Here is a 12,548-nt window from a genome sequence, read left to right on the forward strand (position 1 = left end):
CGCGCATGCGCAGGGGGCGGCTGGCGTGCCGTGCGCGCCCCCGCCCCGCCCCGCCCCGCGACGTTGCCCTGCGTGCGCGCGCCCGGCCCCTCCCGGTTCTTATAGTGCCGCGGGCGGCGGTTGGTGGCGGGGACGGCACGGACGGGGGCGACATGGCGGCGCGGCAGCTCGTGGTCCTGGCGCTGGCGCTGCTGAGCGCCGAGGGCGGCTCGGGAGCAGGTGAGGGTCCTGCCCGGCGCGGGTGGAGGCTCAGCCGCGGCAGCGGGGGCCCGCCAGGCGGCCCTGCAGGTGGAGTCCCTAAACCCCGGCGGCCGGGGAACGCGAGGGGTCCGAGGGCTGGCCTGACCCCTGGGTGAGGGGACCTGGGATGGGGTCTGGAGGCGGAGCCCCGCCCTTCCGCCGTCCCCGCGTCCGGCGGCGGAGGCCCGGGCCGGAGTCCAGGAGCGGCCCCTTCTCAACCGGCGGGGTCCCCGCCCGCGGCGTGCCAGTGCCACCGCGGGGTGCATTGGCGCGGCCCCGGGATCCCGCGAGCCCTGGCAAGCCTGTGCGGCCTGGAGCGGTGGCCGCCTCCACAGGCCCTCACGTGGACGCTGGAACCAAGGACTGAGGAATGCCCGCCCCTGAAGCCGGTGGGCTGTCTGGCACAGGAAGGGATTGTCATTCTTCCCAGGATTTAGGTCCCATGTCTGGCTCTGGGTAGGCACCTGCCCCCTGGTGTTTGCCCAAACCCTGAAACCTCCGGCAGGAAGCCAGCACGCTCTGCTTCCTTTGGTTTTGTCTGATTCCAGGCCACAGAATGAGGTGGCAGCTGGTCCACCCTCCTCCTTTAACAGGAGTGGAAACTGAGGCCCAGGGCGGGAGGGGACGTGTTCCAAGGTCACCGTGAGGTCGCTTTGGCAGCCCAGTTCTGGGCAGGATGTGTTGAGAGGGTGTTTTTAACGGAGTCACGAACAGCACTTATTTCTGGGAGGTCCGCACCGTGTAGAGAACGCTCAGGGGAAAATGGATCAAAGCGTATTTTTCAGGGGAAAAGCGGGACAGGCTCTCTTTTGCCTGATGGAAATTTTCTTCCTTGATCGAGACTTCCCGTTTTGTTCTGGGTTAAAGATTTATAGTGATGGGCATGTAGGGAACAAAGTGCAGAGAAGGGTCTGGGGAGGCAGGAGTGCAGGGTCACAGTGTCTGCTGGGGGGGTGGGGGGCAGGAGGAGCTGCCTCTTGTGGGAGCTTCACCCACTTACTCCTGACCCACTTCAGGAGCTCAATTGGCCTCTTTCCTCTTCCTTATGATCAGAACGGCCGTTCATTGAACGCCTCTGGGCAAGGGCCTTGGCGCCTGGCGTGCACATGGCTCACTGCCCGCCAGCGGGTCCCTGGCCGCTGGAGCCCTTCAGGAATAGCTCTCCCTGGTGGGAGGTGGCCACGGACGGCCCCGGGGACGGCGGCGGGGGGGGGGGGGGTGAGGAAGTCTCTGCGCTTGCTCCTCCCATCAGGGGGAAGCCCTGGGTTAGCGCCTTTTCACCTGTTTCCTGGGACCAGGCACCAGAGCTGTAGCTGGAAGCCCTGGGTCTCGCGTAGGGTGTGTGTGCTGGGGAGTCTAGGTGTGTCTGTGCCGTGTCTGAATCCACCTGGGACCTTTTTACTTTGTCACCTTTCCCGGGGACCCTCACAAATACCATGCGTCCCTTTTCTGCTGGGACGTGTGAATTAGTGACCGTGTTCACCTCTCGTGGCTGGGTCAGCTAGCTCCCCAGAAACTTGTTTCAGGAGCTCTGCCAGGGCGACCCCTGCTCTCCCTGGGACTGTCCAGGGCCCCACTGTCCTGGTGCACCAGGTTGGGAGGGCACACATGGGCACCAGGTTGCTAGCTGGGTCCTGCGGGCTGGTGATTTGGCCCGAGCCTCAGGTGAAGGGAGCAGGAGCGGCCTCCTGGCCAGATGGAGGGGAGGGGAGGGTGGAGAGGCCCAGAACCCACGCCTGGCATCCCAGAAATGTTCTCTTGCTCCTCCTACCTGAGTAGAGCTGCTGAGTTGGGTGGGGAGGAGGGTGGGTGCCGGGAGCCTCAGTCTCATCCCCAGCTCGTGGGCTGTTTCCCATAAGGCCTGCCTGGCCCTGTGCCCTGCCCAGCAGCCTGAGGTCAGGGAGGAGGGGTGGCTGTTTTTAGATGAAGGTGACTTTACTTGAGAACGTGGGTCACAGTCACATGGCCAAAATGGGGGGGGGGTCAAATGTTCTCCCTTGTTCCTCCTTCCTGTCCCTGTGGCCCTTAGGGTCCCTGTGAATTCCGCGGGTGCCCTCCCCCCTCAATCTGCTGGGCCAGGTGGGGCGTGTCTCAGTTCCCTGCTGTGTGCCACCCTCAGGTCAGGGCAGGGGTGTCAGCCTGTGGTTCCTCAGACAAGGGAGGAGGGAGGCAGGGTGGGGGAAGCTGTGCCCCGGCCCTCACTGCTCCCGCTGGTGGAAGTGGCCCTCAGGCCTGTGGCCTTTGGGCGACTTCTTTCTCTCCCAGGGAGGCAGGGCGCGGCTGGGTAAGATCGGACTGACCTTTCTAGCAGCCTCTGGGTGAGGGGACAAGGGCACAGACGCGAGGCTAGGAGGAGAGCATTCTCTGGCTTCACTTCCTGCCCTGACTCACCCTCCCGGCTCTGCACCGGCTGTTGGGTTTTGCAATCTTGGGAAATCTTGACTCCTGAGAAATGTGGGTTGCCGGGAGGTGCTCCTTCTGAAGAGACAGCACAGCCACAGAGGGCTCAGGGCAGCCACAGAGCCCCAGCTTCACCCTTCTGCCTGCTTGGGATTGTGCCTGTTTTGAGTCCTGCGAATGGGCTTTGGGCCACCCCAGGGGCAGGCATGAAGGTCCACCTTGCCCCAGAGCAGTAGCCCGCGCCCTCCGATGCGGACTTGAAGCCGTGAGTGTGTGCACGCACGTGTCCCTATGTGTGCTTTGGGTGTGTGTCTGCACACACGTGTATACGTCTGTACTCACGTGTCGTGTGTATGTGTCTGAACCCATGTGTCCACGCGTGCATACACGTGCTGTGTGTGTGTGCACGCCCGTGACCACCCCCGTGTGTGTGCACGCGTGCGCGTGTGTGTGGTGCTGTGTGCGTGTGCTGCATGTGCGTGCACGCGCCAAGGGTGGGTAGTGCCTAGGGCAGCAGAGAGGAGCCTCCCTGTAGCTCCTGTCTGGCTGCTGCTGAGCTGTCTGCCTCTTCCCCTGCCCGTCTAGAGTCCTGGGACCTTGTGTCCTGCCCTCCACTGGCCTCAGGTCCTGCCTCTTCCACACACAGAGGCCACCGCTCCCCAGACTGGAAGTGCCTGCCTGTGGCCAGTCCGTAGCAGGACAGGGGAGGGGAGGATTCAGTGACCTCTCTCCAGTAAAGCTCGCCTGCTGCCCTTCGGGTCAGGTTAAATTTTCTTAATGACCGACCCGGTCTCTGGACGAGAGAGCCTGCTTCTTGTCGCTGCTTACTTCACACTGTGGCTTTTTAAATACAGTCTCACATTCTGATTTTTCACCCAGTTTTGTGCTGTAGGCGTCTCCCTGCAGACTGGATGGAAAAGAAGCTTATTGCCAATAGCCCCGGGATGGATCTCTGTGCCCAAATCATCTGGGCGTGGTCTTCTAGAAGGGACGCCTCTGGGGCATATGTCACCGGGGAGGCGAGCTGGGGACAATGTGGAATTCCAGGATGATGGCACCAGAGCGTCCCTGTGACACCTGCTCTGAGCCCCGGGATGGGGCTCTGACGTGCACAAGGATGGGTCTGCTGCTTCACCGATGCCCAGTGTCTGGTGTGGAGGGAAGTGGGGGGGGGTCCTCCTGGTTCATTCTCATAGCTCCGTGCCCCTCACCTTCGACCCTGGGTCCCCTTGAGCGCCTGACAGTCTCTCTCCCTGAACTCTGGTCCCTGGAGGGCAGCCCTCCCTGGTTCAAGCCTCCTTGCCTCAGCAGGCTTCTTACCGTCTGGTTCTAAGTGATTTTTTTTTTTTTTATGTTTTTATTATTTATTTTTAAGACAGAGTGTGAGTGGGGGAGGGGCAGAGAGAGGAAGACACAGAATCGGAAGCGGGCTCCAGGCTCTGAGCTGTCAGCACAGAGCCCGACGCGGGGCTGGAACTCAAGGACCGTGAGATCGTGAGCTGAGCTGAAGTCGGACGCCTAACCGACTGAGCCACCCAGGCGCCCCTGGTCCTAAGTGATTTTTGATTCCTAAAGAGAACATCTCAAGCCAGTGGGGAGGTTTGCGTAGTTGGAAATTGAACAGAAGGGCCAGGCCCTGGGAGTCCACCAGCAGTGCCTTGGTTGTCCCTACAGAGAGGCTTAGTGGCGAGTGGGGGTGCGCTCTTGGCCTTCCGGAAGAAGGTGCCGTTCAGGACGGGGCAGCTGGAGCCAGCAGCCCCTGCCCCAGTGGGAGGTCCCCACCTCGGATGGCCCTGCCTTGATGGGAGGAGGGGTGGGTTCCACAGGGGCCTCCAGGGAACGGCGGCTGGGACTGTGCTAGATTCACTTGTTTATTTATTTGTTTGTTTATTTTTGAGAGAGTATGTGAGCAGGGGAGGGGCAGAGGGAGAAGGACTTTTTTTTTTTTTAATGTTTATGTTGAGAGAGAGAAAATCCCAAGCAGGCTCTCGAACTCCTCTGAGCTGTGCAAGTATGACCTCAGGCAAAATCAGAAGTCAGATGCTTACCTGACTGAATCACCCAGGTACCCCCCCCCCCCCCGGTAGATTTATCTTTTTTTTTTCTTTTAATTTTTTTTTCTTAATGTTTTCTTATTCTGAGAGTGAGAGCATGAGCAGGGGAGGGGCAGAAAGAGGGAAAGAGAGAATCCCAAGTAGGCTCTGTGTTGTCAGCGCAGACTCCTGTGTGGTGTTTCATTTCCCCAACTGTGAGACCTGAGCTGAAATCAAAAGTCAGAGGCTTAACTGACTGAGCCACCCAGGCGCCCTTAGATTTATCTTTTTTTTTTTTTTAACATTTTTTTTTAACATTTTTTTTTTTTTTTTTTAACATTTACTCATTATTGAGAGACAGACACAGGATGTGAGCAGGGCAGGGGTAGAGAGAGAGGGAGACACAGAATCTGAAGCAAGTTCCAGGCTCCAGGCTGTCAGCACAGAGCCCGACGCGGGGCTCGAACTCCTGAACCGTGAGATCATGACCTGAGTCGAAGTCAGTCGCCCAACCGATGGAGCCACCCAGGTACCCCAGATTTATCTTTTAAAAGAGGAATTTCGGGGGCGCCTGGGTGGCGCAGTCGGTTAAGCGTCCGACTTCAGCCAGGTCACGATCTCGCGGTCCGTGAGTTCGAGCCCCGCGTCGGGCTCTGGGCTTATAGCTCAGAGCCTGGAGCCTGTTTCCGATTCTGTGTCTCCCTCTCTCTCTGCCCCTCCCCCGTTCATGCTCTGTCTCTCTCTGTCCCAAAAATAAATAAACGTTGAAAAAAAAAAATTTTTAAAAGAGGAATTTCGGAGGTGCCTGGGGGGGCTCAGTCAGTTAAGAGTCCGACTCTTGGTTTCAGCTCAGGTCATGATCTCGCGGTGTGTGAGTTCAAGCCCTGCATCAGGCTCCGTGCTGACGGTGTGGAGCCTGCTTGGGATTCTCCCTTCCTCCCTCCCTCCCTCCCTCCCTCCCTCTCTCTCCCTCCCTCTCTCTCTCTCTCTCTCTCTCTCTCTCTGCCCCTCCCCCACTCACTCTGTCTCTCTCTCAAAAATAAATAAATAAAACTTAAAAAAAATTAGAAAATAAAAAAAAGAGTCCAACTTCAGCTCAGGTCATGATCTCACAGCTCGTGAGTTCGAGCCCCGCGTCGGGCTCTGCGCTGACAGCTCGGAGCCTGGATCCTGCTTCTCATTCTGTGTCTCCCTCTCTCTCTGCCCCTCCCCCACTCACAGTCTGTCTGTCTTTCTCAAAAATAAATAAACATAAAAAAAAACCTTTTTTAATACAAAAGGAATTTCAGGTCTGTGCTGGACTGGACCCAGCAGTCCATGTCTTGGCCAGGTTCTGAGGCCCAGGGTGGTTATTGGCTTTTGTTTCCAACACCTGAGGCCCAGCTGGTTAGAATGTTTCCCGACAGAACCTTCATCAAGCCCTCTTCTCTGCAGCAGTAGCTCTGCAGACCCCAGGCTCCTTTAACTCCACAGAAGGTGTCCTTCCGGAAGGAGCCAGGTGTGATTCAGGACTCCTCTCCTCTGGGCCGGCTCAGGACAGTGTGGATGGCCTGGGGTGTCCGGGCCATTGCACGCTTGCCACAGGGACAAGTGGGCAGGTGGTTCAGGGTCCTGGGTTTGGGTCCTTTCTTTCCCTGACCTTTTGCCAATGTTCTCTCCCGTGGCCACCTAGGGAGCGGGATCTGGACATCTGTAGATGATGCTGGCTCCAAAACACGCCTTACCTGTGCCTTGAACCACAGCACCACTGAGATCGTCGGCCACCGCTGGGTGAAGGCGGGCAAGGTGCTGAAGGAAGACGCGCTGCCCGACCTGAAGACAGAGTATGAGTGAGTGGGGCCTGCCTCAGGGCCCGCAGACACACCGGGCCCCATCCCAGCCTGCAGGCGTCACCCCCAGGCCCCTTCCTGCCCCTGCTCCCACACCGTGTTGCTGCTCACGGCCTCTCTGGTCAATCAGAACTGGGGTTGTAGTCGGCGGGCCTGCTTTGGACAGACGTTAGACACAAGCTCTGCTCAGATCCCTCAGCGTGAGAAGCCCAGGCTTCTGGGGTCTGGGATGGCCGAGGCCTGGCATCCATCGAGGGTCCCCTGGCTGCTGAATGTAAGGCTGGACTCCAAGACCCTTCCCTTCTTTCTCCGGGGTGCCGGCTGAGGAGGGCAGGCAGAGCTGGGGTCTCCCAGCCCGGAATCCCCAAGCACCTGGCTCCCTGCGGTCTTGGGGCCTCTGTGCCACCCTGCTCTGAAGCCTGGTCTTAGTCGATGCCTGAGCCAGCTCCAGAACCAGAGTCCGGTTTCAGGGGTGACTGGGCACAGGGGCTCATCGATGCAGGCACCGGGTCAGTCAGTGGGGGGGGACCGGTTCCATCTGCCACCCATGCCTCCTCGTCTCTCCCTGATGGGAAGCGGGCAGCCTGTGCCCTCGTGCCCTGCAGGGACTCCCGAGTGTGGCCTTGCTCTGGCCCCCGGTGGGAGTCCCCTGCGGCTCGCAGAGGTTCGAACTTCACCGAGGACAGGATGGTGTCCGTCCCCACCACGAGCCCCGCTCATTGCTGCGCGTCTGTTTGCAGGGTGGACCTGGATGACCGCTCTGGTGAGTACTGGTGCGTCTTCCTCCCAGAGCAAGCAGGCAAGACCAGCATCGAGGTGAAGGGTGAGCTCTGGGGGCCCTCGGCGGCGGCGGGGGCGGGGGCCAGAAGGACCCCCAGAGAGGGACAGCTCCTCCTCCAGGGTCATGGGCTCAGGCTCCTGCTTTGCTTGGTTACCCCTGTAGGGCTCCCCAACATCAAGGCCGTGAAGAAGTCCGAGCACGCCACCGAGAGGGAGTCGGTCGTGCTAGGCTGCAAGTCTGACTCCTTCCCCCCGGTCAGCGACTGGGTGTGGTACAAGATGGAAAGCTCTGGTGACCAGGTGAGGCCCACGCCTGCCGGGGGAAGAGCTGGCCTCCGCCCCGGCCCCGGCCCCTACAAAGTCCGCCCACCCCCAGGTCATCAGCAACAGCTCCCAGAACAAATTCTTCGTGGTGTCCTCGGAGACGAAGACGGAGCTGCACATCTTGAGCCTGGACCTGGAGACGGACCCCGGCAGGTACGCCTGCAACGGCACCAACTCGGAGGGCACCAGCCAGGCCGTTGTCACGCTGCGCGTGCGAAACCGCTTTGCCGCCCTCTGGCCGTTCCTGGGCATCGTGGCCGAGGTGCTGGTGCTGGTCACTGTGATCTTCATCTATGAGAAGCGACGGAAGCCGGACGAGGTCCTGGACGGTGAGCCCACAGGCCCTTTGCTCGCTGTGCAGGGGGGTGGGGGGTGGGGGCAGGCCACTGTCCGGGAGTGCGGGACAGAGGAGGGCGCTGTGGGGTCAAACGGGTCCCCAGCTGGAGGTCTGCTCGCCTGTTGCCTGGTCTGCCCCGCTGTCCTCCCTCACTCGGCTGCAGGTGGGTGACCTCCGAGGGGAGTGGCTGTCCTCTTGGCTGCTCTGCCCCTGCCCATGGCGGCTGCTGAGGGCCCAAGGGTTGTAGGCACCAAGCATGCTCTTGACTTTGCACGTGACGGAGCTCAGGAAACCTGAGCTTGGCCCCTGCCTGGCTCCTGCGGGCTGAGTTCGTGGGGAGCGGGCAGGGCTCCCAGGCACCCCTTGGGCCATGACCCCAGACAGCTCGTTTTGAGGATGCACATGCTGGCAGCTGGGCCGGTTGCCTGCACTTAACAGGGAAACTGAGGGCAGGGCCCAGCAGGACCGGTGCCAGCCCACGAGGGGCCTTGTCCCGGGACACTTCCTGATGGCCTGTCCTCTCTCCACATGTGGCCGCGCGTCTGCACAGATGAGGACACCGGCTCCGCTCCTCTGTAAGTCGTGGCCTTGCTGGGCTAGCAGGCAGGCAGTGTTCCCCGGGCAGGGCCTGGAGGGGCTGCTGGCCTGGATAGCCTGCACCCTGCACGTGGTGGGTGGGAGCAGGGACACCGTTGTGTCTTCCCGAGTGTCCGTCAGCCCTCTGTCCCTCCCCAGGAAGAGCAGCGGGCACATCAACGACAAAGGCAAGAACGTTCGCCAGAGGAACGCCAACTGAGGTGAGGAGGGGCGGGGGGGGGAGGGGAGGGAGGACTACCCCTCCCCCACCCCACCCCCCCCCCCCAGCTTCGGGCTGCTGTCTGAGCGTCTGTCCTGCCCCCACACAGGCCTCCAGCCTCTGTCCGGAGCAGCTCAGTGTCTGCTGTTCGCAGAGTCCACGTTCTTTCCTCTTAAAGGAGACCCGCCCCACGAAAGCAGACCACACTGTGGGTCAGCTCACGTTTCTTTCCTTTTTAAAACTAAACTAGGGTTTTGTACGTGTAGATTTCCATTCTTTAGGAGTTTTGGTTTTCCTTTTTAAATATTTTGTGAGCGCCTTGAGGAAGCCATGAGCTTCCTGTGAGATTACTGGTGCCCTCTGCCCATCCCCTCGCTGTCCTCCCCCCCCCCCCACACACACACGCAGACACCTGTCCCTCCCGTCCCCCCAGCCCATCCCCTCGGCATCCCACCCCGTCTTGGGGGTCATGAAGGGCAGACTGGCCTTCTTGTGGGGCTCTACCTCCTGAGGCTGCTGGGTCTCGTTGGGACCCTTTGCAGAAAGTCATGGGTTGTGCGGTGGGAGCATATCGTGCCTGCCTGTCTGTCTGAGGTCTGTGCTGCCGGGTCGCCTCCAGTCTGTGTTGTGTGTTGGGACAGCTCGAGGCAGGCAGGGCCCCCGACATCCCCGCCTGGCTGTGGAGGAGTGGTGTGGCGGCCGTCCCGCCAGAGCTGCGTCCTGACCTGCCCGCCACCTGCCTGCTCACCAATAAAGGCTGACCCGTGTCCGTCTTTCCAGGCTCCTGTGTGCGCCGGCCCAGGGTCTCAGCAGGAGAACCAGGGCAGGGGTGGGGGGGGGGTGCAGATGGGGGGGGGGCAGAGGGGCCAGGCCTGTGGCAGGTCTGGGAATGGGGGGGGCTCACCAGCTGGTTCCCTCCACACAGCAGCCCTTCCCTCTGAGTTTGTTTCTTGCCGTCAAAGAGGACTGGACAGGGGCACCTGGGAATCCTTCCCATGGGCCCCCCAGGACAGAACAGACAACCCCCACCCACAGCTGCCTGGCACCCACCTGCCCTGGGCAGGAAGCTCCCTGTGGTTTGAGTGGGAGGTGAGGGGGTGGGGGGTGGGGCAGGCCCTCATGATGGATCCAGCCCCTTGGGACTTTGTCCAGCTGAAGGGGGGCCACTGAGGCCTAGAAAGCCCCGAAGGGCAGTGCTGTGGTAGGGAGGTGGCCCTTCTGAGCTGGCCCCCAGGAGAAAGGGAGTCCCTGTTTGCACAGCCCACCCTGACAACTGCAACAAACATGGGTGGGGCTGAGGGTCTGGGGAACACTCCATGGGAGCAGATCACAGGAGGTAGGGCCTCATGAGCTTCGTCCTCGCCAAACCTGGGGGCTCTGGCCCGTGCCATCTAGGCCTCCTGCTTGGTACAGAGGAGGAGTGACCCCGCAGCCACTCCTAGGGAGTGTGGTCATCCCATACCTCCCCTCTGGGGTCAGGAGGAACCAGAGGCCAAGGAGCCCTGAGCCAGCTATTCCCAAGTCTCCGTAGCAGCCAGAAATTGGGGCTTGCGTGTGAAATTCTTAATTTTCAATGTGGGCAAAAACCCCAGCGTAACGACGCCCGCGAGGTCAGGCCTGGCCCGCGAACTGCCAGTTTGAGACCCCAGGCTCTGAAATGGAGCTGACCGGGGTGCCCCCACCCCCGCTGAGCTCTGGCGGCCACACTGTCAGCTGCAAGTATTCCCTGGGCTTCTGTGGGCAGAACGGGTGTCCGTGATACAGCCCCCTCCCACCCCCAGGTCACCGGGAAGAGCTGAACCCGCTGGGCTGGGGCAGCTGCGGACCCGGCCTTCCCCCTGGCCGTCACCAGAGGGCGCTACGCACTTGCCGTGGAGCAGGCTCTAGGGGCCGGCGGAGCCCCTCCTCTACAGAGGGCTCTTGGGGCTGCACCCGCCTGGCCCTGGACACGGCTGGCCCAACCTCCCTGCACCCTGGGGTTCCTTGGGGGCACCCACCACTCACACTTTGTGGAGATCACGAAGCAACACTGGCTGGGCACCCGTGTCGTGGCTGGGCTGTGGCGGGGGAGGAGGTGATGACGAGGTGATGACGAGCTGGCCCCTCGCTGGGGAAGCTGCCGGGGCTCAGGTGCGGCCTCCCTCGTCGCCCGAAGTCAGAAGGCACACGTGCGCACTGGGTTGCTGGGGCTCTGTGTCCCCTGGGAGGCCAGGGCCCCGTCCATCTGCTTCCTGCTGCGCTCTGCACTGGGTCCAGACGGGACGTGCGGGAGCTTCTGGCCGGCAGAGCCTGGGGCAGGAGCGGGGTTTCCTGGGGCGTGGGGGGTGCTGTGGCGAGGCGAGCGAGGCTCGGCCTCCTTAGCAGCCCTCTCTGGTCCTCCTAGCCCAAAAGACCCTCCCCTCACAGACGCCCCTCACGTGGACGCGTAATTAGCCAAATTGGGACCACTCACAAGCAGCTTTGTAAGCTTTCTTTGTAAGTACTTAAGTATTCATCCCTCCATCTGTAAGCATTTAATGAGCACGGCAGTGTGCGCTCTGTGCCGCTGGGGGGCATTCTTGTTAACAGCCTGCTGGAGCCTGCCTCAGTTTCCCCAGAGTGGGGTGAAGAAGTGACAGCAGCCAAGTCTCAAGAGTCCATGGGTTCATATTTGGCAAGTGCTAGGAGGCTCAGGAACCGGTGTCTCAGGGTCCCAATCTGTGGAGGGCAGAAGGGCAGAGGGCTGGGGTGTCCATTAGACGAAACGGCACGTTGCCGGTGCTGTTTGGAAGTGCCCCACGGGCATCTCTGGGCCCACAGAGGGGGCTGTGCATCCTCTCCCTGGGACACCCCACCCAGAGCACCCCAAGGTGCGGGCACCCCAAGGTCTCACACCGGTTGGCAGCAAGGGAGGGATTGGGGGTCTTGCCCAGCAGCAGAAGACAGAGCTGGAACGAAGTAGGACAGAGGTGCTGGGGGTCATCAGGTTTGGCTGTCCCGCCCCACCCACCGGGGAGAGTGATCTCTGTGAGGAAAGGAAAACCCTGCTGAGTCCTAGGTTAGCAGAACTGAGGACATCCTCACTGCAGACACCATGAAGCTGAGGTCACTTGCCACTCTGGGCGGGACCCCCAGAGCACAATGGTGTTTGCATGTGCGGCTCTAAGACCTGGGGCACGTCACCCTCTCTTTCCTAAGCCAACCGTCCTGCCACCGATGTCTGATCAGACATCTCAGTGTTCTTTGAGTCCGGCAGCCCCTGAGGCTTAAACTCCGGGACAGTCACTGGTCTGGGGCCTGCCAAAGCCCTGGCCTCGTTTTGTCTTCTTGTTCTTAAATTATTTTTCACTCAGAGGGAGGGTGCCCAGACTGTCTGGGCTTCAGGGCCTCCAGCCTGGACTTGCCCCAGCTAGAGAGGGAGCAGGCTTGTGAGTGGAGGTCCGAAGGTGCCCCCAGAGCCCGTGCCGGGGGTAGCACCGAAGGAGGGACGGTGCCAGGGGCTCAGCGCAGCAGAGGCACCGTCCGTAGAGTCCAGGAATGGTGAGGGAGGATGGGGGGCTAACTGGATGGTGCGGAGGGATTGGGGTTTCCTTCCAAAGGCACTGGGGAGTCCAGAGCAGATTTAGGCAACAGACCTGCCTCACCCACTGCTGTCTCAGCGTCCTCATCATCTTCACCCACCCCCTGGGTCCTTGATATCCTTTCTTCTCCCACAAGCCTGGCACCATCCTGCCTCAGGGCTTTTTTTGCACGGGCCTTGCCACCTTTCAGACACTCTTCCCGCAAATGTCCACATGATACCAGCCCTCTCTTCCTTCTGGTTTTCCCTC

At 60.9% G+C, this 12,548-nt stretch overlaps 1 protein-coding gene across 1 annotated transcript; it reads left to right on the forward strand.

The window, feature by feature from the left end:
• The first annotated feature begins 103 nt into the window (after nt 1–103).
• On the forward strand, nt 104–9,512 carry BSG (basigin (Ok blood group)). The gene is made up of 8 exons (XM_030297562.1): nt 104–219; nt 6,346–6,502; nt 7,243–7,325; nt 7,446–7,582; nt 7,659–7,935; nt 8,494–8,518; nt 8,679–8,740; nt 8,849–9,512. Exons 1-7 carry the CDS (start codon nt 153–155, stop codon nt 8,737–8,739), a joined length of 807 nt encoding a protein of 268 aa, XP_030153422.1. The 5' UTR covers nt 104–152; the 3' UTR covers nt 8,740; nt 8,849–9,512.
• The last annotated feature ends 3,036 nt before the right edge of the window (nt 9,513–12,548 follow it).

Source organism: Lynx canadensis, chromosome A2 (assembly GCF_007474595.2).
Source record: "Lynx canadensis isolate LIC74 chromosome A2, mLynCan4.pri.v2, whole genome shotgun sequence".
Taxonomy (NCBI): domain Eukaryota; kingdom Metazoa; phylum Chordata; class Mammalia; order Carnivora; family Felidae; genus Lynx; species Lynx canadensis.